Source organism: Carassius carassius, chromosome 23 (assembly GCF_963082965.1).
Source record: "Carassius carassius chromosome 23, fCarCar2.1, whole genome shotgun sequence".
NCBI lineage: Eukaryota > Metazoa > Chordata > Actinopteri > Cypriniformes > Cyprinidae > Carassius > Carassius carassius.
Window position 1 is genome coordinate 7390851 of NC_081777.1, and position 18875 is coordinate 7409725.

At 40.7% G+C, this 18875-nt stretch overlaps 2 protein-coding genes across 2 annotated transcripts in view; both read right to left on the reverse strand.

Moving 5' to 3' along the window:
* Positions 1 to 781: 781 nt before the first annotated feature.
* LOC132101154 (ankyrin repeat domain-containing protein 65-like) lies at positions 782 to 10190 on the reverse strand. Its single transcript, XM_059505869.1, is given in 5 exon segments — positions 782 to 1048; positions 1282 to 1578; positions 8881 to 8977; positions 8979 to 9480; positions 10130 to 10190. Coding segments are annotated over 5 exon segments (1119 nt in total). The 3' UTR covers positions 782 to 886.
* A 1879-nt stretch (positions 10191 to 12069) lies between these two features.
* The window catches only part of LOC132101283 (ventricular zone-expressed PH domain-containing protein), a 162642-nt gene continuing 155836 nt past the window's right edge, over positions 12070 to 18875 (reverse strand). Inside the window, exon 15 of the mRNA XM_059506113.1 lies at positions 12070 to 12181. The gene's annotated coding sequence lies outside the window, so the exon portion shown is untranslated. The remainder of the gene's footprint in view (positions 12182 to 18875) is intronic.

Sequence of the window (18875 nt, forward strand, 5' to 3'; positions counted from 1 at the left end):
ACAAGTCACATTCTTTACTCTCCTTTCCTTTTCAAGACTGTAACCATAAAGATAACTATAGGGACAACTTTTGCCCTTTAAATTTAGTTGGATTTTGATTCAATGTTAATATTTTTATCAATCCATCTGAATTCCAGTGATTTTTTTCATCAATGTCATTATAGTTAGAATGATTAATTAAACATTATAGTTACCATTATAGTTTTAATCCTCAGTGCATTTTTTCTTTTCTTTGTCCACACTAGGGCTGTCAAAAAATAAATAAATTGAATTTCGATTATTTGTCGAATTTAAAATGAAAATCCACATTCGAATGCAATAACGTTGATGATGAAAATGACATAATGAAGACGGTGCGTGGATGTGGACGGCCCAAGTATATTTTGGCCTTTATCATTGGCGCACGAGATGCGATGACAATATAGAGAGAGATGCATGTTTAGAGAGATGCATGTTTAGAAAGGCATATAAAATTAATATATGTTCAACTTTTTAAAAACATATCTCGAGAATTTATGGTGGGTTTTTGCCCATCACACTGCCTCTCATGTTTTTAAATGTAAAATGTACTCTGTGTGATTGGCTTTCCGTGCTTTGTATTAAACTATGCATGCATACATGATGCTGTTTAGTTGTTTAAGCAACTTAATTATAATTGGTTTACAAGCATTTTTTAAATATTATTCACTTAACAGTCATGTATTCTAATGCTTTTATTAAACATGAATTAGTAATATTTTGCTCGATGCGCCCTCTTGTGGCATCAGGGCTTTTTGCTTCTCTTTACCCTAACTGAAATTATGCATTTTAAATTCGAATATAATTCAAATTTTGATAATATATAAGTTAAAAATTCCAATTTAGTTTTTCAGCCATGTGGACAGCCCTACTCCACACTGTCCTGACCTTTATCTCTCATCCTGACCGCCAGGTGTTGCTGAAGGAGCAGGACTACATCTAGCTGATTGTGTGCCCTTGCAACGTCCTCTGCTGTATCTCTCCAGCTGCTCCTGGGATCAGCCCCGTTGTCTAGCAGAACCTTAAGGACCTGTGGATTGAATTACAAGAGTAGCGAAAAAAAGGAAAGAGACAGTTAAACATTTAATGGTTTTGAATAATTTTTCATAATATTACAGTTTTTATTTTATATAAATATAAAATATATTAAATTCAGCCTTGGTGGGCATAAGAGGATTCTTTCAAATACTTTAAAACATTTAAATTTTTCCAAACTTTTGAGTGGTAGTGTGTGAACTTTAAAATGAGAGAGAATCAACACACCTTGCAGTGACCCCTCTCAGAGGCCAAGTGCAAAGGTGTCTGTCCGAGCCTCTCCACAGCATTCACATCTGCTCCATAGTGCAGCAACAGTTCGGCAGCCTCAACATTGTCCCTGAGTGTTGAGTAGTGCAGTGGTGTCATTTTGAGGTTGTCCCTGTCCTCAAGTCCTGCTCCATTCAGAATCAACAAGTGCACCACAGCCCTGAAGCCACTGCGGGCAGCCAGATGCAGCAGAGATGCCACATCTCCATCCCTGACATCAACCTTAGCCCCTCCTGCTAACAGGTGCTGGAGGATCTATGGGGAAGGAGAAGATACGTTTTAGATGGGACAGATTAAAAGTAGAGAGTAAAAGAAAGATCAAATGGTGCTAAGGAGACAGGAACAGAACACTGCCCTTTACCCATACAAATGCCATCTGTTTCACAGTACGCAGTTGGCGTGACTCTGACAGAACACTGCCAAAAGGGCAGCAAGACCTTGAATTCACAGTCTTGGCAAATGTAAGCTTTGCTGCAGTAATAGGGTTGATTGGAAACAAATGCACTGAGGTGTTTATAGGACACTTCATGTATGCAGATTTCTTTTAGAGAGAACATTTATAAGAGACTAAGTGATCACATTATCAGTGCTGGATAACATTGGATAGCATAACATTATTTAATCACTCCTGGTATAGTAACCATGTTATACTACCAATTTTATGTATAATTTTATGTGTCATCAAGCCTAATTTAATATAGCTTCTCAGTAGCCAATGTTCCAGCCACAAACTTCATTTACACAGTCTCTGGATTTTTTAAAGCCAACGCCTTAGTAGATGTGATGTTTGTCAGGAGAAAGCAGGCTGGATTCAGGTGCGGGTAAACTCAAGGCTTTATTCACAAAGCGGAGACAGAGAAGAAAGAGTCACGCTCCACAGGTTTCACTCGCAGTGACAGGATGAACAGCAGATGAGTCACGTTTCACAGGATTCACTCGTAGTGACAGGATGAACAGCAGATGAGTCACGTTTCACAGAATTCACTCGTAGTGACGGGATGAACAGCTGAAGCTACTAGGAGCTCTGGCCTTGTAAGAACTAGAGCAGAGAAATAAGCCAAACACACTGGAGCCTGAGGACAAGACACGACAGGGTGAGTACAAAGAACTGCTAGATGATCGGAGCTATTGGAACGAATAACAACAGTCTGACAATAGACAGAGAAACACAGGGAATAATAAAGGGGAAAAAATTAGAAGGACATAGAGAACAGGTGGCGAGCAATTATGGTTAACAACGGGGAACAAGGGAGGCGGGGAAAACACAAACAGGCAGACGTGGTGAGCTGTCACCATCCCAACACACACACCCACACCAAAAAGACAGGTGATTAGCCCCGAGACCCGACAATGTTTTGCTCATCAGTGTTATGGGCAAAAGTAACTGTATGTCTGTAAATATTCTACATTAAATTTAAAACAGTTGTAATATTTAATTGAAAAAGTTGATCATAAATAACTTGAACGTGAATGCCTTTTGATGCAAAGTGATGGGTTTTTGTAAGAAAAAAAAAATTCCATATTAAACATTTTTGAAACCTTTATCACTACACTCTAAAATAGAGTGAATAATGTGTGTGTCAGTCACATTCTATGTACTGTGAGTCTTATTTACTGTTGTTTGTCATATACAAGCATAAATAAGCAACATATAAGCTCCACTATGTCAAAGGCTGTGTTCCTCCCTGCCTATGCTAAATCATGAGCAGGGATACACACAGCCTGTGCTTGGGAGCAAAGCACGCAGAGTCGGCTCTCGAGGGAGCTGACTGCCAGCATTGCAAGCGGCTTCCTCTAACTGCACTCATGGGGTTCGCAGATGGATCTGATAGAGGGAATGGAGATGGGCGAGTCCCTATCTTCTTCCTCAACAGCCAGATCACCCGCCCCCTCAGTCACCCCAGTATGTGGAGGTGGTTGCTCATGCGATAGCTAGGTTAAACATCGATTGGCCCTCCAAAAAACAGGCTGAACCGCAGGAAAAGTAAACTAGAAGAGCAGTTTCTGGAACTAAGCCTCCACACTGTAGCCTGCCTTTTTTCCCTGACTGATGGTTATAGAGCGATCCCTTGGGTAGAACAGACGCTTGAAAGCTATCTGTCTTCCGACATGGCATTGTCTCTAAAAGCTCCGGTCTTGCCCTCCAAGCCACTTCAAACCACTTCACTGCTGGTGGGCAAGGGGTACACGGCAGGTCAGGCTGGTGCTTGTCTGCACACAATGGCAGTGTTGCAGGCATACCAAGCCGACTTGCTTAAAGAGCTAGATGAAGGTGAAGAGGTTAAAGCAGATGACATCTCAGAACTGATTTATCTCTCTGCACCACCAAGAAGACCTCCCATGCCATAGCTCTGGTGGCGGCAGAAAGACATTTATGGTTGACCCTGTCTGATATGAAGGAGAAAGAAAGGGTCTTCCTCATGGATTCCCTGCTTGCACCTTCTGGTCTGTTTGGTGACGCCGTCAATTCTTTCGTCGACATATACCAGGAGGCTCCTAAACAGATGGCGGCGTTCATTGGTTTATCACGGTTTGTCACAATAGATCTAAAAGACGCTTTCTTCCATGTCTCCATCCTTTCCACTCACAGGAAGTTCCTGAGGTTTGATTGCAGGGTCTGACAGTAGCAGCAGTCCAACATGATATCTTTTGGCCTGCTGTAAATGAGACCCCTACAGTGGTGGCTCAAGACCAAGGGGTTCTCCCCGAGGGGAAACCCACTTCACATGATCAGGGTCACGCGGTAATGCCTAGAGCCTTGGACATTTAGAAGAAACCTTGGTTCTTATCTTTATGGTCTTTCTTAGCCCGGTGCTGGGAGCTCCTTGTCACTGCGTAATGCTAGCGACGGATGCGTCCCTCACCAACTGCCTGGAGATGCTTGCCGTGTTTAGAGCATTAAAACACTTTCTCCCAGACTTGAGAGACCGCCATATGTTCTTGCACACCGACAACACAGCAGTGTTTTTTTTTTATATCAGGGAGGTCTGTGTTTGCACCCCTTATACAAGTTGGCACACCAGATCCTTGTGTGGTACCAGGTCAGGGCCGTGGCCCGGGGAATGGATGCTTTATCCCAAGGTGGTGAAGCACATATGGAGAGTTTTTGGTCAGGCTCAGGTGGACCTCTTTGCAACTCATGGTATTGGCGTGGCCAAGGTTTCGTCTGTACGCCCTTCCCCTGAAACCCCCTAGTTGCATGTTTCCTCCATAGTTCGCTTTCATACAAAGCAGGGATTTATAAGTCTGGCATAATGGGCATCTCATTCCCATAACATTTTCAGACACAGCTCAAGTTCCTGAAGGGGAATGTCCCAGGTTATGTATGTTTATTTACATTGGGGTTAAGCCTGTCTCAGATGAAACAACCCAGCTGCTGAGTTACAGTCAAAGCGCGGGATTTATTTTGTCCACTACAGGAGAGAGCAATTCTCAGCGCCGCCGATTAGGTGCACTTTTTTAATGAAATAAAGAGAGCTGGGAGAGCAGGGGGGTTTCTCCTGAAGTCCACGATCATCTCCACAGTTTTGAGCATGTTCAGCTCCAGGTTGTTGTGACTGCACCAGACAGCCAGCTGCTCAACCTCCTGTCTATAAGCAGACTCGTCTCCATCCTGGATGAGGTAGATGACTGTGGTGTCATCTGGAAACTTCAGGTGCTTGACAGAGGGGTCTTTAGAGGTGCAGTCATTTGTGTAAAGGGGGAAGAGAAGTAGGGTGAGAACGCAGCCCTGAGGAGCTCTGGTGCTGATGGTGCAGGTGTTAGATGTAAGTTTTCCCAGCTTCACTAGCTGCTGCCTGTCTGTCAGGAGCTGGTGATCCACTGACCGATAGAGGTGGGTACAGAGAACTGGGTCTGTTTATTCTGAAGGGTCTCCAGGGTGATGGTGTTGAAAGTGGAGCTGAAGTCCACAAACAAGATCCTTACATAACTCCCTGGTTTGTCTAGATGTTGGAGGATGTAGTCTAATCCCATATTGACTACATCATCCACAGAACTGTTTGCTCTGTAAGCAAACTGCGGGGGGTCCAGCAAGGGTCCAGTAATATCCTTCAAGTAGGCCAACACCAGTCTCTCAAAAGACTTCATGGCCACAGATGTTAAAGCAACAGGTCTGTAGTCATTAAGTCCTGTGATTTTTGGTTTCTTGGGTACAGAGATGATGGTGGAACATTTGAAGCAGGAGGGGACTTCACATAGCTCCAGGGATCTGTTGAAGATCAATGTGAAGATGGATGATAGCTGGACAGTACAGGCTTTGAGGCAGGTTGGAGGGACACCATCTGGGCCTTTGGATTTCCTTATCTTCTGCTTCCTGAAGACTTTGCATATCTTCTTCACGGATCTTGAGTACAGGCTGAGAAACAATGGGGGAAGGGAGCGTATTGATGGCTGTGCTTTGAGACGGTCGGAGTAGGTGTGGGGTGTCAGAATAAGCTTTTGCTTTTCAAAACTGCAGTTGAACTCGTTCAGGTCTTCATCCAATTGTTAAATGGCCTCATGCTGGGGTCTTGTAGCTGGTGATGGCTTTCAGGCCTTTCCAGACCTCACAGAAACTGATGTAGGATGTCACGGTGTCAGTAAGCTCATCCACATCCGTAGCTGCAGCCTCAAAAACGCTCCAATCAGTAAGTTCAAAGCAGGCTTGTAAATCTCTTTACAGTTTTTACTACCGGCTTAGCAGATTTGAGTTTCTGTCTGTAGGCTGGTAGAAGATGAACCAAACAGTGATCAGAGAATCATAGCGCCGCTCGGGGGTCAGAGTGGTATGCATCCTTTAAAACAGTGTAGCAGTGGCCCAGTATATTGCTGTTTCTGGTATTGCTGTCTTCATCCCCACAGCCGATGCAATCCGATGGTACTCGGGCAAAAATCATGTTCATGGATGAGCTATTAATTTATTAACGTAGTAAAATAAAGCAGGGTGAGACTGAAAGCCATCGAAGCAAATCGAGTCCGCTGAAAATGTGTGACACGTAGCTCGAAAGCAGCGGAGCTTTCATTATGCCACAGTCAACCGCTTCTGCTCCAGTCGTGCGTATGTGGTTAAAAAACAGCACTGTTTTATCATACTAAATACATTTGTAAGTTATTTTATAATGCTACTCTGTGAGGTCAACACTGGTCTATTAAAACTCTAAACTAAAATTCTTCAAAACAAGGAAATCGAGGGTTAATGATGTCATTGGCAGGTGACACAATGACACTATGGACACGGTCTGTGTTACTAGTTAAAATTGCTTATTTCTCTGGATTTAAACATTCTTTGAAACATTTGGGATATTTTAAGTACACAAGTCAGCAAAATATACAACACCGTTCTAGTGTTTTTTGGATATTTTGCTAAAAAAATCTTACATATTGTACCTTTATATTACAACCCGAATTCCGGAAAAGTTGGGACGTTTTTTAAATTTTAATAAAATGAAAACTAAAAGACTTTCAAATCACATGAGCCAATATTTTATTCACAATAGAACATAGATAACATAGCAAATGTTTAAACTGAGAAAGTTTACAATTTTATGCACAAAATGAGCTCATTTCAATTTTGATTTCTGCTACAGGTCTCAAAATAGTTGGGACGGGGCATGTTTACCATGGTGTAGCATCTCCTTTTCTTTTCAAAACAGTTTGAAGACGTCTGGGCATTGAGGCTATGAGTTGCTGGAGTTTTGCTGTTGGAATTTGGTCCCATTCTTGCCTTATATAGATTTCCAGCTGCTGAAGAGTTCGTGGTCGTCTTTGACGTATTTTTCATTTAATGATGCGCCAAATGTTCTCTATAGGTGAAAGATCTGGACGGCAGGCAGGCCAGGTTAGCACCCGGACTCTTCTACGACGAAGCCATGCTGTTGTTATAGCTTCAGTATGTGGTTTTGCATTGTCCTCCTGAAATAAACAAGGCCTTCCCTGAAATAGATGTTGTTTGGAGGGAAGCATATGTTGCTCTAAAACCTTTATATACCTTTCAGCATTCACAGAGCCTTCCAAAACATGCAAGCTGCCCATAGCGTATGCACTTATGCACCCCCATACCATCAGAGATGCTGGCTTTTGAACTGAACGCTGATAACATGCTGGAAGGTCTCCCTCCTCTTTAGCCCGGAGGACACGGCGTCCGTGATTTCCAACAAGAATGTCAAATTTGGACTCGTCTGACCATAAAACACTATTCCACTTTGAAATAGTCCATTTTAAATGAGCCTTGGCCCACAGGACACGACGGTGCCTCTGGACCATGTTCACATATGGCTTCCTTTTTGCATGGGTAGAGCTTTAGTTGGCATCTGCTGATGGCACGGCGGATTGTGTTTACCGACAGTGGTTTCTGGAGGTATTCCTGGGCCCTTTAGTAATGTCATTGACACAATCATGCCGATGAGTGATGCAGTGTCGTCTGAGAGCACGAAGACCACGGGCATCCAATAAAGGTCTCCGGCCTTGTCCCTTACGCACAGAGATTTCTCCAGTTTCTCTGAATCTTTTGATGATGTTATGCACTGTAGATGATGAGATTTGCAAAGCCTTTGCAATTTGACGTTGAGGAACATTGTTTTTAAAGTTTTCCACAATTTTTTTACGCAGTCTTTCACAGATTGGAGAGACTCTGCCCATCTTTACTTCTGAGAGACTCTGCTTCTTTAAGACAAAGCTTTTATAGCTAATCATGTTACAGACCTGATATCAATTAACTTAATTAATCACTAGATGTTCTCCCTGCTGAATCTTTTCAAAACTGCTTGTTTTTTAGCCATTTGTTGCCCCCGTGCCAACTTTTTTGAGACCTGTAGCAGGCATTAAATTTTAAATGAGCTAATTAAGTGGATAAAAGTGTAAGATTTCTCAGTTTAAACATTTGCTACGTTATCTATGTTCTATTGTGAATAAAATATTGGCTCATGTGATTTGAAATTCCTTTAGTTTTCATTTTATTAAAATTTAAAAAACGTCCCAACTTTTCCGGAATTCGGGTTGTAAAATGCTACATTTAAATGTTACATTTGTTCTTGCTTAATAATAAATGTTCATCTTTTGATTATTGCTGTTGCCTCCAGTATTTCTGGTTGATTTTTTATTTCCAGCCCATTTTAAGGCAGCAATATACTTTTTTTTTTTTAACTTAAAACAACCCAGCATGTTGGGTAAAAACATCAACCCAACCAGCTGGGTCAAAATAACCAAGCATGTGTTCAGTCCAATATTTACCCATCGCTGGGTTGCCAAAAACAACCCAAGTTGAGTGGTTTTAAACCCTGCATTTTTTAGAGTGTAGTTAATTCCTGTTTGTGCATTCACAAGAGAGTCAAGTCATGATGTATGATGGATTTCATTAACCCACTATGGATTACGTTTATGATGGGTGGATGCACTTTTTGGAGCTTCAAAAACTCTTCACTGCCATTACATAGCTGGAAAGAGCCAGGATATTATTTAATTCAGGATTTTATTTAACTCAAATTGTGTTTGTCTGAAAGAAAAAAGGAATATACACATAGGATGGCTTGAGGGTGCGTATATTATGGAATTATTAAAATTTTTAAATGTGAAGTGAACTATTCCGTCAATCATCTTCTTGTCTCCAGAGCAGGCACAAAGGTGCATGGCTGTGCGGCTGTTAGGACCCCTCATATTGGCATCTGCACCTCGTTGGCCTTACGCCCGCCTCATTCCCCACCAACACTGCCAGCTGTAGGGGGCTCATGCCCACCCCCTTTCCTCCCTCCACATCTGCTCCATTATCTACCAGGAGCTCCGTCACATCGCCCCAGCCTCCAAAAACTGCCCAGTGCAGGGGTGTCCACTTATGAAAGTCCTGGGGGTTCGGTGAGGCCAAGTGCTGGAGCAGAATTCGGGCAGTGCCCAGGTGTCCGCTGGCTGCAGCCAGGTGAAGGGGTGTCTGGCCGGAGCAGGACCTCACTGAATGTGATGTCCCCGTCTGGAGGAGAAAGTCTGTGGTCTCAGGGTCTCCTTCACTGCAGGAGCGGTGCAGGGGAGTGCAGTTGAAGAAATCCTGTCTATTTACCTCAACCTGGCTGGTTTGCATCAGGAACTTGATCAGCATGAGATGACCCTTGAAAGAGACATGGTGGACAGTTGTCCAACCATATGGGTCCCTGGAAGAAAAAAATGGCCCAGTCAGTAAAAAAAAAAAAACTAAATAAAAATAAAAATATGACTACATATTTTGGCAATAGCACAACACACTTTTTCATGGTAATAGACATTACTACAATTTTTACACTGGTACCTTTTGTTACTAACATGTAACACTGTAATAATATTTATTTCAAACAGACATATCATGGAAAGTTGGACATAGCATTATAGCAAAAATACTGTTGACAAAAAAAAAAGTGTTAAAATATTTTCTAAAAAAAAAATAATAATTCTGCCATCATTTACTCATGTTACAGGCTGGTGAGGTACAACCGCACAAGGATGTAGGAGATCAACAAAAAGGGGTTTTTAATTAAAATAGCCAGGAGACAGGTCAATAAATCCACATGAGAGCAACGAATAAACAATGAGAAGGGACAAAACACCAAACAGGAAGAATACTTTAAGGCAGCTTATGAGGGGAAAACAGGTGGAGGGACATAAATAATGAGCAAATTAGTCAAAAAACATAGAAACAAAAAGGAAGGAGAAAGGAAATCACAGAAAAACTAAACCAAAACAGGTGACTACAACAGTTCGCCCCCTCCCAGAACGGCACATCCTCATGCTGACAAAAACGTCCAGAGGAGGGAGGGTGGGGGTTCAGGAGGAGCCAGGAAGGCGCCCGGAGCAGGAGGAGCCAGACTGAAATCCAGAGGCCAGCCAGGATAGCAGCCCATGGTGATGTCGATGGTGGGAGGAGCCATGGTGGAAAAGAGGCCGACAACACCAGGGGGCCAACTGACAGAGACTGAGCCGATGGATGAGGAGCCCAAGATGGAGCCGAGCAGATGGAGAGCCAGAGTGACACAGAGGATCTGGATGGCCAAGGCAAAGCTGGAGGCTCAGGTGACCAAGGTGGAGGCGGGGCTTTGGAAGACCGCAGTGGAGCGACTGACGATGAAGGCAGAGCCGGAGGGAAGGAGGGGCCTGACAGAGCTGGAGGGATGGAGTGACGAGGCGAAGCCAGAGGAGTGGAGTCCCGAGGAGGCCGATGGTCGACGATTGACCAAGGCGTAGCCAGAGGGATGAGGGAGCCCAGTGGAGCTGGTGGTATGACGGGCCATGGTGGAGGTAAGGGAGCTAGGAGCCAAGGCGGAGCCCATGGATCCGAAGGACCGAGTTGGAGTCCAGGGCTAGGATGCAGGAGACGGAGACATGGGATCCTCATGTCAAGTTGGAGCTGGAGACTGGAAGTCCCGGGGCAGATCAGAGTGCCCAGATGGTGCTGACTGAGGGTGAGCTGAGGGACTGACAGGCACTAGCGGGGATATGGCTGAGGAACTGGCTGGTCAAAGAGGGGGTGGGAGAGGAAGGCTGGGAGGGAACACAGGAGGACTTAAGATGGGCGGAACCAGTTGAGATGCAGAAGATTCAGGGCTGGCTCACATGTCGTGGCAGGCTCAGGCTCTCTGTCTGCGGTGGGCTCTGGCAATCGCTCCGTGCAGGATGACAGCTGGCTGGTCTCTGGTTTGCGAGTGAGGCTGGAGATGTCCTCACCAGTGGGGCAGAAAGAGAAGTATAGTCCATTATTCTCAAGCACCCACTCCACACATGCGGTGAAGTTGTTCCGAGGACTGCACCCGGTGAGGCGTGCCTTGTACCGCTCGCTGAGGCTGAAGATGTAAAACACACAAAGCGAGCGTTCTTGCTAGTACGTTAGGCATGCCAATTCCAAAAAATCCCTGGTGAGTTTATAGGGAGTGGTCCCTCTGCTCCAGGCATAACAGGGCAACATTAGGATTGTCCATGACTGATGGAAAAAAGGGGAAAAAAACTGTGTAGGTCCGTTCTTCTGTTACAGTCTGGTGAGGTACAAATGCACAAGAACAAAGGGGATCAACAATAAAGGTATTTTAATTAAAATAGCCAGGAGACAAGTCAATAAATCCACATGAGAGCAACAAATAAACATAAATGAGAACGAACAAAACACCAAACAGGAAGAAGACTTTAAATACGGCAGCTGACGAGGGGAAAACAGGTGGAGGGAGTTAACTAATGAGCAAATTAATCAAAAACATAGAAACAATCAAGGCAGGAGAAAGGGAATCACAAAAAACTAACAACAACTAACAACTCAGCATGTCATGTAAAACCCCCCAAAATTTGGTTAATCTTCTAACCACAAATGATCCAAAATGGTAATAAACATAATAAATCCATATGAATTGAGCTAAACTGATTCACATTTTGTGATGGGATATTATCTCTTTATATGATGGACACTTTTATTTTAGGCTTTAAACATAGCTTAATGATAACTTCTAAACTGTTAAAGAAGCTACAAGGTTAGTGTATATGGTTCTGTTGAATCATCCATTTTGCATTTACTGTATATTTTATTATGTAATAGTGTTTAACTGCATGACATCTGGTGAGAAACTTACATTAACCATGATTCTGCAGAGAAATCTCCAACAATCAGAAAATCAAAACAAGCAAATCTTCCCAAAAAATGCCCGCTCTCATAAAAAAATCGAATAAAGTAATGTGTAGAATAATGCAATCCAGTCAGTCTCCCTGCACACTCAACGTACTTAAATATTTGTGTATGTATGTATGTGAATAAAAATAAAAATCCTCCACTGTCTGGTCCCTGCAGCCGTCCGGACCTTCCTCTCCATAGACACCGAGTCGTGAAGCTCCAACCACCTCCAGTGCACCTCTGGGCCTGCATGGGCCATGGCAGGATAGTCTGTAGAGGAAATTGATTTACAAGGCAGTCCTTTTAGTTTCATTGCTCATTAGATTATACTGCACTAAAAGAGTATGAACAGTTGTACAAACTAGTTTCTGGATAACTATACACTAATTCCACCAGGGGGGTGGTAAAATTTTACAACAGAAGATTCTCAGCCAATTTGGTTGCATCATTAAATTGGACTGTTTCTGACCTACATTTAAAGTATGATCAATTTTAAGAGTGTGTAAACCACTGGAGCGGTTACGTAACCTATAAAGTTATTGTCCAAATGGCTCTAGAAATTCTATATTGATCGATCAGTGAGCATTTTCAAAGACTCTTCTGATCCGTCTTTCTGTTGTAATTCTATCTAGAGACACAGTTGTCATGGTAACAATCACCGCAATTTTACTATTTTAGAGGTTTTCATTAACTTCACTGGCAGTCTGAAACAACACATGGAAAACATTTTAGTGATATTATTAGAATTTCATTCTAAGTCTATAGAATATTAAGCCATATTATCACACACTTATCCTATACTATACTTATCATGTTTATTTTGCTTAATGGGATCTTTCTCAATTCAATGCATTTTTTATGTTTGGAGTACTACCATTAGGTTTCATCAGGGTTGTGCACCATGCAGTAATTAATTGAGAAATGCCTTTTAACTTTAATGAATGAATTTAGATAGCAAAACTGAAAGCATAATTTAAATAAAATGAAATTCTAAAAGTCTATAGGATTTTTTTTTTTTTTGCACACTTTATCACTTGCCTGGCAAAAATCTCTCCACAACAAGCCACACAATCTATATAATTTGTCTATGTCTATGAGTAATATTGTTAGTAAATCATGCCTCAAGTTTGTTGTAAATTAAAGTTACATTTTTTTTCTTAGTTTACTCAAAATTCATTTCATTCCAAACCTGTATGACGTTCTATAATTTGTGAATTTCTGAAGAATGTTGGTAGTGTTGGTTTTGGTGACCACTGATAACCATTGTATGGATCAAAAAAAAAAAACATTTATCTAAATATCATCTTTTATGTTCAGTGGAAGAAAGTTTTGGAACGATTACAAGGCTGAGTACAATTTTTGGGTGAACTATTCCATTTGTGCAGTACGTGCACTCATACTGACAGATGAAAGGAGATTACAGTTGAAGTGTTCTCCTTGGTGTGAAAGCGTGTTCCATGTCCAGCTATGAGCCACAGGAGATCTGGAGGCGTGTACTGCCTGTCATGTCGTGGGAGTTCGGGATTATGTTGGTGGACAACTGGTTCATGCCCTTGCCTCCTGCCTTGCCATTTATCAAGGCAAAATGTCTTTTAAAAACATGCTAATGCACAGATACACTGCTGCTACAGGAACATTAACAACTAGGCATTATGATGATGCTATTTTGTATCATTTACAGTGAAATTATTTGAGTCATATATCTAAACTCCTATTTTAATGGTACCCCAAACAATTATCAGTTCATAAGACAACTTGCATCTTGTAAATTCAAATTAGCATTCACATAAATACAAATGAAAAGAAATTAGCTTTTCAATTTGCAGATTCATCCAACTGAGTTGAATGGAAACGAGACAGAAGTTACCTGTGAGTGCCAGTTACTCCATGATGTCTTGCTTCTCTCTAGTGTGCTGTTGAACAGATTTCTCAGGGTGACATAACATGTAAGTCTGGTCTTTCCACCCCTTCTGATATCGTTCATCAAGTGGTTTATGTTCATCTGAGGTCGCTATGGTGAGAATGGGCTTTTAGAGCACTGTTATTGTATGATGGCACAGACGAGAGAGAGAGAGAGAGAGAGAGAGAGAGAGAGAGAGAGAGAGAGAGAGACAGAGGTTTGAGGCTGCGCATGCCTGATGGTTGCTGTGGCACAACTACATATAAACTGCATGCGATTATCTCTTTTACTGTATTCTGTGTAAAACACTTTGAATTACCATTGTATTATAAATGAATCAGCTCATCTTATTTGATCAATAGCATTTAGCTTATTGTGATATTTCATAATTCAGTGCATTTTTTTATTTTTGAAATGAGTATATTTAAGATAAAAATACCATTTGGTTCCATCAAGGTGGTGCACAATGCAAAAATGAAATAAGAACTGCCTTTTAACTTCAAATTAAATTCCTAAAAATTAGTTGAATTTAAATGGAATAGAATGAAGCATAATTAAAATGGAGTTCAATTAATATAATTGCTGTAAGTGTAGGATTATGGTGGCAAAATTAAATGAAATTAATTGGTCTGACATAACTGGACTTAACAGCACATCTGTTCTACATATCATGGAATACATTTTTGTATTTCTGCATAATTAATTATACAATTATTCATGTCTTTTTCACACATGCTGGACTAATGAAATCCCTTTGCTACATGACACTCAAATTTCGTTGAATCATAATCTATTAAATTTCTGTTTGTGGCCAGTTCAGTTCAATTTCAAATTCAAGAATCAAAAGACAGACATTTTGTAAATAGTTTTTTCTTCTTCTCATGTTTTGATGAAGTGTCATGAATCAATGCAAACATAATGTCACTTAGACACATTTTTTTTGTTTGTATGTCTATAATACTGAAGTTAAGTGTGAGATAACAGCATAAATGTAGGCAACAATGATTAAATTCGGGATCCTGGCTGATCTTTTTATTTATTTTGAAAGAGACTGATTTTGAGAACTTTGCTTAACCATTTGTGAGTGTGTGTGTGTGTTTGGCAGTTCTGAGCACAGTTTGAGAGTCATTGACTATACTGAGGTATTCCTTATTATTTCATGAATATCATCTTTGAAGTTGCTAAACAACAGTGGATCATAGATACTCTGGTAAAGTTTGTGTAATGAAATCATATGGTTTTGACATGCTTAGTTCAAGTTTCCATGTCAGAAAGGTCTTATTTAAGACTTCCTGTTGTTCAATGGTAAACCAGCAACCATACAAATAACAAACAATGTCTTGAGACCTAAGACATGAATATGACATCATCTTTCCTGCTGTTTATTTAACTTTGAGCATTGAATCTGAATGTTGTACTAATGGCGGGTGGGTTCTGGGCGGTGGAGGAAGGGATGTTTTTTATGGGCCTCATAGGGGAGTCACTTCAAGAGCACATCATGTTTGTTTGGTTTCCCTGCAGGTTTCTTCATCAAATTACAGGCACTGACCCACAAGAGGGCAATGTCTGTCTAGCAAAGATTTATAATTACACTGAACCACTGAGGTGCTGTTTTAAGCATTCATTAGACTGCTATCTACCAGCAGTCAGTCTTATATTGGAAGAGGACATCAGCGAACATTGACCTCAGTCGGTCCAGTGTCTTACAAAAAGTAGTTTGGACATTTAAAGGTATATAGTTCCAAATAAAAAACTGTTCAATCTGTTCACTTCAAAATCTGCATGACTTGCATGTTTTGCGTTGAAGCATGAAGGTATTTTGAAGAATGTTCATGCTGCTCTTTTCCCTAAAATAAAAGCTCCAAAAGGGATCAAATCACAGTTTGAATTTAACTCACTATTTAATTTGCAGTTTGCTGGAACTCTTCCAGTTTATGGTATTTAATTAGCAGGTTCAGGTTTAAACACAGTGTGTCACAGTGTGCTTTAAAACTTTCAGGTTTATAAGAAACAAAGATAACACTTAACTAGAAGCCTAAAAGTATTTTGCATTAATTTAATTCACCTTATAACACCATATGATCTTATGAATTAGTTTAACCACAGTTACAATACATTATAATGCTATTCTATAAATTGTTATACAGTTAGGAAGTATACTACATTAGAACACATGACAAAACAACAAGGATTAACAAATATTATAATGCATTTTAACTTTGGCTACAGTTATTAATAAAAATATACTAAAAACAAAACTACATTAACTAGACATACAGTACGAGAACACATATTATCCCCCATGGTTATAAGCGAGTGCAATATTCGGTCATTTATGAGTTATTCATTACTTCATTGAAAGTGCAAGTAAAAGGTTAGCCTATATGGATAGATACAATCCCCAGATTCCCCAGTCACTGATTATGACATCCATATGAAGCAGATTAAAACCATCCCAGTCATAGAGCAAGGCTTTCTCAAAAATATATGCGGTGATACCATAATCCATGTTAGACCAATTCATAAACCAAACTCTGAAACTGGCCTGCCCGCTGGGATGCAGGGGTTCTGCTCCTAAAATCTGCCAAAGCTCTCACAGAACGTCATGTTCACGTTATTTAACCGCTCCACTGACAAAACGATTCCCGTTAAGAGCTCTAACAGATGGATTGAGTCAATGGCTGGGTGATAATTCAAACATCATATTCTAAAAGCACAGAGCGCTAAGGTTACTGAATGGACATGTATATGTGTAGAGAACATGTATAAGTATAGTTTAGAGAAGAATATGCATCTTCCATAAATCAAATGACAAACGTGCCGTGCCTTGATGAAGTTGTTTATGATACTAATGAGCAGTGTGGGAATAACACAATGGCTTTCAAGGGGGTCGACTTTAGAAATAGAACATTTAAGCCTGGCTCACACTACAGGAGTTTTAAAATCATAACCGATTTTGAAATCTGCACACACGAGGAGAATCTTTGCAGATTATCTTCCCTCAAATATTAAACATGCACACACTACAAGATTTAAACATCGTGGCACATCACACACTGCAAGATAGTATTAAGATTATCATGCCAGAGGGAGCGCCTTACGTGATCTCACGCTCATGCTAGCTTTGTGCACGCTTAAAAAAAAAAAAAAAAAATCAGTGACGATCTGCTGCGTGAGATCACGTGAGGCGCTCCCTCTGGTGCTACCTGTACTTAATGGGTTAGTTCACCCGAAAAATAAAATTCGTCCATTTTCTACTCCCCCTCGAAGCATCCTAGGTGTATGTGACTTTCCTCTTTCAGAATAATCCAGTCAGAGTTATATTAAAAAAATGGTTCTTGCTCTTCCAAGCCTTTCAATGGGGTTAAGCGGGTGTTTGTTGTCAACTGTACAGAAGACGTGAAATAAAGTGCGCACATCTGTAATAAAACGTCAAGTGAAGAAAGTGAGAAAAACAGTGTTTATTACATTTGAAATCTGGATATTTATCTTACAAAAACGCATGGATTCGCTACAGGGGGCCTTTGTTCAGCCCCCGGAGCCTTGTGAGGGACGTTTTATTACAGATGCGCACACGTTATTTCACGTCTTCTGAACTGTTGACAACAAACACCTGTTTACCCCACTAAAAGGCTTGGAAGAGCAAGGGCAATTTTTTTATATATAACTCTGATTGGATTATTCTGAAAGAGGAAAGTCACATACACCTAGGATTCTTCGATTGTGAGTAGAAGATGGACAAATTTTTAATCTCGGGTGAACGAACCCTTTAATGCTTATATATCACATTCCTACATGTACTTTACAGAGTAAAAGCAGTATGTGTCGGCTTTGTTTTGTTATTTACTTGAAATGTCACAAATCAGTCTCTCTGGAGCCAGGAGTCCATTCAGGTAGAGTCAACGCTCTACAAAAAAGCTTATTAAAGCAAAATTTGAGGTAATTAAGGAACACGCGGGACCCCACAGGGCCTCTAGCAAATCACAGCCAGAAGACCCAATTGAAAACACATGCTGCCTCTCATTTAGTGTACACCGGCTCGCGCTGTTTCTTCATCGCTTCACTTTTGTCCCACTCAAGGATTTTTACATGTATTTGATTGGCTTCTAATGCAATTTCCAAATCTTTTTTTTAATTTTATTATTAAGTGTTTTGTTTCTCTATTCTTTCCTATCAGTCTTCGGGGAACCTCTGAATAATAGTCGATTATGGAATTTAATGAGTAACTGACTTTAATAAACAAAGATGTATCATCCACGGAGAGAAGATTTTCTGGATTCACTGTGGTTTTAAAACGATGAATCCAAGACGTGTCTTGGCACCACAGATGTCCATAAAACAACCCTTCACAGAGTGGGGCATGTGTCTCTAAAGTGAGAGAAAAGATCTGGAATTCAATTGCACATTGTTATTAATACTTTGAAGTGGACTGTGCCGTGTAAGTGACAAAACATCTCAAAAGAAAATTATATTATAGACATTGTATTGTATTGTATTGCATAAAAGCCAAACTCCATTAATATTAGGGTCAGAGCAGGCTTAAAGCATATGTAAAGTGTAAATGCATTTATGTCACTTCTGAAAAGCATTAAACATTCTGTGTAAGATTAGATTAGAAAAAAAAATAAAGAAACAAATACATATTTTTGCCCAAAAACATCTGTATGCAAGCACATAGATGAAAAAGCACCGTCCCATTTATTTTTACTTCAATTATCTGCGTGAAGCAACATATTCTACAGAAAAAAATATAAAGCATGATGTGCTTTTACAGTAGAGCATGGTGCTGGCAACGGCAAGGTGATGACTTCGATTCCCAGGGTATACATGAATTGCTGAAATGTTTACCTTGAAGTCACTTTGCAATAAAGCTTCTGCCATTTTCATCCATCAGGTATTGAATGGATTTTGAAAAGCAGGTGTTTCATACCACAATTGAGCTGTGTAGTTGCAAAGGATGGACTGAAACTGCGATAGCTGAAAAGGAAGGTCATTTCAGATATGCCTATTAAACCGGACATGTTACAGGTCATGTAGTACAGTTTAACTTGCATGCTGCTCTTT